This window comes from Coffea arabica, chromosome 10e (genome assembly GCF_036785885.1).
Source record: "Coffea arabica cultivar ET-39 chromosome 10e, Coffea Arabica ET-39 HiFi, whole genome shotgun sequence".
Lineage (NCBI taxonomy): Eukaryota > Viridiplantae > Streptophyta > Magnoliopsida > Gentianales > Rubiaceae > Coffea > Coffea arabica.
The window spans coordinates 11,422,973-11,429,395 of record NC_092328.1 but is presented as its reverse complement, the minus strand read 5'-3'; the positions used below and the strand labels follow the sequence as shown (position 1 = coordinate 11,429,395).

At 33.1% G+C, this 6,423-nt stretch overlaps 1 protein-coding gene across 1 annotated transcript; it reads left to right on the top strand.

The window, feature by feature from the left end:
• The first annotated feature begins 213 nt into the window (after window positions 1-213).
• On the top strand, window positions 214-651 carry LOC113711276 (uncharacterized). Its single transcript, XM_027234440.1, has one exon. The coding sequence runs from the start codon at window positions 214-216 to the stop codon at window positions 649-651; it is 438 nt and encodes a 145-aa protein (XP_027090241.1).
• Window positions 652-6,423: the final 5,772 nt, after the last annotated feature.

Genomic DNA, 6,423 nt, shown 5'->3' with positions numbered 1-6,423 from the left:
TTGCATCATGACAGCTGATCAGATCTCTACACAAGCGCTTCACCATCTACAACTCACTTCTTTGGCTCACCCCTTTGTTACCATGAACAATAGTGTTGGATCTCTTAGAAGGGTCTTGTCATCTATCACAAAGACCAGGGCTACAAAGCTTCTATGTTTGGCATGGAGTCTCCCCCCTTTCCTCACCGTAAAACTGAACATTGATGGGTTTTCATGGGGAATCTAGGAAATGTCGGGGGTGGAGGAATTATTCGTGACTCATACGGCCGTGTCCTTAGATCCTTTTCATCGTTCTATGGCTACCAAACGAACACCAAAGATGAGGCCATGGCTATGTTGGAAGGCTTGGAACTATGCATATCCTTGGGCTTGAGCAATGTTATTGTTGAGACGGACTTGCTTACTTTGCTCAACACGGTTAAGAGGCTGCAAAGGTGTCCCTGGCGTATACATGAGGAAGTAGTGGGGATCTCTAATATGTTGGCAAGTGCGATGTTCACTTTAACACACTGCTACAGGGAGATTAACTTTGCAGCAAGTGGTCTTGCAAAACTTGCGGTGCAGAATAGGATTTCGTCAGTCTATGGGGCTAACATGCCGCTGGCAGCAATCACAGGTGTGATTCGTTTAGATGCTAGGCAATTTCCTTAAATTCGCCAAGTGACCGACATGTAGTTTTCTCTTCCCTTGTAATGTTCTCAATTTTAAATAATATAAGGGTTGGCGACCCAACCCTGTGATCAGGGTTTGCCAAAAAAAAAAAACTTTCTTATGGCTAAAATTGACAAAAAATTATTGTCAAGTAACTTCTCTAATATTTGAAACTATTGTAGTTGGTTGAGAACTTTTACGTATCGATATGACTTTTTAATTTAGAAAATTTTGTTATATTCTTTAAGAGGCTTTGCAGCATAAAGTTTATTAACATATACACATCACTATATTATTGAAAAAAAACTAGGCTAGCATCAAATTTTACTAATTAAATTTTGTAAGGGGCGTAAAGTTATCGTTTTAAAAGTAAAGGACAAAAAAATTCATTGGACGAAATATGAGAGATATTTTGAACGATTTTCCCCTACACATTATATCTGATCTTACTAGGATATCGTAGGAAAAGAATTAGAAAATGCTTTTTCTTATTGCTTTTAAAAAAGAAAAGCAGACCCAACTAATACTTTCATAGCTTTCTCAAATGAAGAATTTTTTTGACAAAAAAAACCCTTCTAGAAAATCCTTTTTAAATTTTTTAAGAAAAAAAGAAAAATTATCTTTTTGATAGAGCACACTTGTCAATCTATTATTTTTGTTATTTGGATTCTAATGACATTAATCACAAGGAAGTATTTCTAATTTGGCCGAACTTAAGGATTTGTTCATATTTCATACATGTCATGAGAGGTAAAGGTAAGTAGCTGCTTCTTTTTTTTTGTTGTTTTAACTTTATGATATACAAAGAGAGGTCATTTCATTACTTATGGTAGTTGGATTTCGATGCTACTACTAAGAAGGTGGTCAATGCTGAAGGTCGCTCTCTAAACTTTGAAAATATCTTTTAACCCCAATTAGATTTTAGAATTTTTGTGTCATTATCCCTAAACATTTTGATAAAATACCATTTATCACCTCCTCTTCCCTTACATTTTGCTTTATAACAAGTTCTAATTTCTTTTCTTTTTAAATCTCACAAAGGATTAGTTTTTACCATTCACACATTGCTTCTCCATTGTGAAGTCCTAACTCTACCAATAAAGGTCATTGTGATTTGGTCAAACTTTAGGGGCTAATTTTTTAGTTTGACAAACCTTAGGAAAGGTAAATATAATTAACCCTTTATTTGGTCTACTTTACAGTTTTAGTGATTTGTACTTAATATCAGAGCTTGTCCTCGTACCACTTTACTTCTTGAATTTGTTTTCAAAACACTTAAGCCATTAAAATATTTAAATTGGATTTTCAAATGCAAAAAATTATGTGCATTAATGACTTTCCGCTCTTAATACCCTAAATTAGTCATAATAATTATGAAAATCATTAACATTAATGTAGCTACTTAATTTTAGAATATTGGATTTCCTTGCAACACATCATGTTATGATCCCACTATAACTTTTTCTTTTGGAAAAACACCTATAATCTAGTGATGTTTTAGGTTTTCAAAATTAACAAACAAAATATCATTTATTTCATTCTAGATTTTTTAAGAATTTAATTTTTTTAGTTTAGATATTGTTTAGTTAATTGCACTACAATAATGTAAAATTGATTGCTACAGAATAATCAAAATGTAAAATTACTTCATACTATATAATTACTAATAATGTATTATAACCTATTCATGTTATTCAGTAGTGAAAGATATAAAAGTAGAGAACTTATGGATTTGGTAGAAGAAAAAGGAAAGTGAAAAGAAAAAGAAGAGCATAATATTAAAGAAAATGTCCATCAATAGTTGGGATTTATTTATGTCAAGAAATATTAATAACTTGAACTAATAAGTTTAAGCATTGATACAAAATTTTTTAATAAGAAATTCAAACCAATTTTGATTGCAAGGACTAAGGATGCAAACGAGCCAAATCAAGTCGAATTTTGATCCTATCGAGCTGCGTGTGACTTGTTCATGTGTGAGCTCGAGTTTGAACTTGAGTTCAACGAGCCAAGAAATTGGACCACAAGCTTGACTCGACCAAGGAAAATGCAACTTCGAGCTCGAGTCGACAAGGCTTGAGAGTTAAAGCTGGATTTTAACTCATGAGCAGCTCGAATTGTCAGCTTGAGTTACGCTCCAATTTTGGGCTCCCAAGCAATTCGAATTTTGCTCAAATTTCTGGAAATTCAAACTATAAAAATAGCATTTTGTCCATCTATTCCTAATCAAATTTGAGCATAATAATAGCCTACACTTTTAAGCTATAATTGATGATAGTTTTTCACATGTTCCCAATCGAATTTAGGCTTACAAATTATCCACTAACACAATCATACAATTAAAAAATATGAAGACATTAAAGTCCAAATATCCAACACTTCAAGGATTATTCAACTATTGTCACACACACAATAGGATCAATCAAGTAGATAAACAAGGTTCAAAGGGGAAATGCATTGTCTTAAATAGCTATGAGCCTATGAACAAGCCATGAGTTCTCCACTTATCCTCTGCAGTCTAGCCTCAAGTTCTCAATTCTGCACAGTAGCTAAAATGTGCACCATTGACTACATTAAACAAAAAAAAAAAAAACACCAAGTGAGTTGGCAAAAACAAGCCAAACACCAGTTGAAAAAAAATTAAAAAATCAGCCAAATACACAACATAAATGGCCAAATACTAGCCAAGAAAAAAGTCAAAAAAACAGCCAAATACACATCATAAATAGTCAAAAACCAACCAAATACTAGCCAACATAAAATAATCCAAAAACCAGCCAAATACTAGCCAAGAATAAAAAGACTAAAAAATAGCTAAAAATGAACCACAAGTAAGATTATAAGAAGAAAAATGAAATGCATATTACTAAAATGAGATAAGTCAAAAAATAGGCAATACAATCTCTTGTGAAGTCTTCATTTTCTACAAAAAAGAAAAGAAAGTCAAGAAATAGTGAAATAAGACATATTTTAAATACTATGTATAGTAATTTTGCTTTTTAGTCACCTTTTCCCTTTTCTTAACCTCATGTAGTTTGCGACACCAGTCTGCACATATCAACAGTTCTACAATTTTTAGAGCCAATGAAGTAAGGTAAGAGTCAATCACTCTAGTTCCAGCACTAATGTAGTTTCTGAAGCTACAATGCTTATAAGAATGGCTAAAATATCAGCAGTCATTCTAAGTAGAATATTGTATTTTGTTGTGTCTTTCCACCACTTCAAAACATCCAAGTTCACAGTATCCACATTTGAATCCTCTATGGCAGTGAGGAGACCATTTTCAAAGTAGGTATCCAAGTTATTCTTAGGGGCTTGAACACTTTCTATGGTAGTAATATGACTAAGAAATTGACTCATTCCCAAAATATGTGTCACCGATGAAGATGAACAACCACTTGAACTTGAAACATGCATCTCCACATATTCATCATACAGATCATACAATATTTGTCGAACCTTGCTTATATTAACTTGCACTTTATGTGGAGGATATATTAATGGAAAACAATAGTTTATGACTCTCATTTTGCACATCGGGTCCAAGATTGCTGCTATAGCCATCAATAAATTACACTCACCCTAATACTTGTCAAATTTTTGCTTCATCCTCCTAACCATTGATCGAGCAAAATCATCTTCATCATCTACCTTACTATTTAATTGTGCTTTTATCCAGCAGACTTCATTTAGATACAAATTAGCTATTGAATAATCACTACCAAATATGATATTAGTAGTTGTCTAGAAAACTTGTAAAAATTGCAAACTTTTTCCACTTTTTCCCAATCTTCTGTGGCTGGGTATAAATTGAAATCCGACTCTCTATCTCTAAATTTTGGAAAAATTTCTTAAAACTTTAGAGTACAATCCAACATCTCATAGGTTGAATTTCACCTTGTTTTATAGTCATAAATGAGCACTTTCCTTGGTAATTGAAGTTGCTATACAATAGCAGTAAAGAGCAAGCGTCTTCCTTCTGTTTTGTTTATAAACTCCACGCTCTCCCTTACTCTTGCAACTATATCTTTGATTTCATTGAGACCATCCTGAACCATTAAGTTGAGTATGTGAGCATGGCATCTCACATGAAACAACTTCCTCTTGACTAATAGGCATTTGCTTCTTGAGAAGATATCTTTCAAACATCTCAAAACAGTGTCATTATTTGAAACATTATCCACCGAGACTGTATAAATTTTGTTCTCAATGCTCCATTCCTTTAAGTACTTAAAAATAGCATCTGCAATTTGGATACCTCGATGTGCTGGAAGAAGATGCACAAAGTTTAGAACCCACTTCTGCAATCTCCAATGGCTATCAATCCAACGTCCAGCAATGACCATATACTCAATCTTTTGATTCTTGGACTTCCAAAAATCTATAGTCAAGCTGATTTTCTTGACTTTTTTCAATAAATTCCTCTACTTGGCGTTGGTCTTCTCTCTTTCATATACGGAAGTGCAATCATTCTTGTTAGTGGTCTAGCTAATTCTTTGTCATTCAAGCATCCCTCTTTCATCAGCAAATTGAAGCCTTCTTCCTCCACAATCGAGAAGGAATGCTCACGTATAAGCACCCATTCAACTGCTGCTTCTCTCATTGCAACCATATCAAACTATTGCTTCTTTTGTTGTTGTTCATTTTTCTTTTTGAGTTTTTGTAAGCGGACAGGACATGATTTGATATGCCGAAACAAAATTGACATTGTACTACTTTTGGTCTTGTTGAATTTAGCATAGCAGTGCATACACTCTAACATGAGAGTTTTTTGATGTCCAAGTTCTACATCATTGAAATCATCCCATACTTTAGACTTTCTGACTCTTTTCTTTTTTTTCTAAAAGCATCTAAGTCATCACCTGCAGTATTCTCTTGATTTGTAATTTGTTTGGTTATATAAGTATCACCTTCTGACCCCTCTTCTTGGCTCCCTATTTCTTTATCTCCAAGAGAGAATTTGAGCTCTTATTGATTCTCAATTCCCGTCTCTCTATTCAAAATATCCACGAGACTAGCAGAATCACTCATTAATCTAATAATTTGTGAAGACTACTCTTGGAGAGGCATATCCATCTTATGCTTCATATGTTTTAGCTATACACGAAGGAGAAAAGAAAGACATAAGCACTCTGTTGTAAAAAACAGCTAAGATGTGAATCTGGTAAAAGTTTAAAAAAGACAAACAAAGTCATGCTTAATTTTTGAAAAGTGCTTGTAGTTCAAAAAAGTGATTGCACATCACCAAATTTATGAATGGGCATTCATAGTTTATTTAAATACTTGGTTGTCAAACCCAATTAATAGGGCATCAAGATTTGCTCCACTGGAATTTGAATGAGTTAATTAAATCCTAAAGCATGAAAGTTGAAAACAACTTGACCTTCTTGAACCATCGAAAACATCAACGTGCCTTTCCCTACGAAATACCGCCTAACTAATCATCCATTCAAAGAGCATGGCATCTATTTGTCTCTAAAATAAAGTTTGTTAGGCCATATTAACACCTTTTTTTGTTATAAAGATTAAAATGCAAATATTCATCACATTTAAGGCCTCAATGGTCATCAACATTTACAAAGATTTAGATTAGAAATGTTTAACTACTAAAAGATTGGGGTTTTTTTTTAATTTTTTTTCCAAATTCTTTGCATTGGTCAAAAAAGAAAAGAATTAATTAGATTAGGAAAATGCATGTCTAAATGAAGGGGGACTAATAACCCTGAACTTGTATGTACATTTAAATAAAGATTAAGTCTAAATTAGACAATA

What these genes read in the sequence shown, in the direction of transcription:
- LOC113711276 (XM_027234440.1), top strand. Translation starts at nt 214, where the DNA reads ATGGGGAATCTAGGAAATGTCGGGGGTGGAGGAATTATTCGTGACTCA.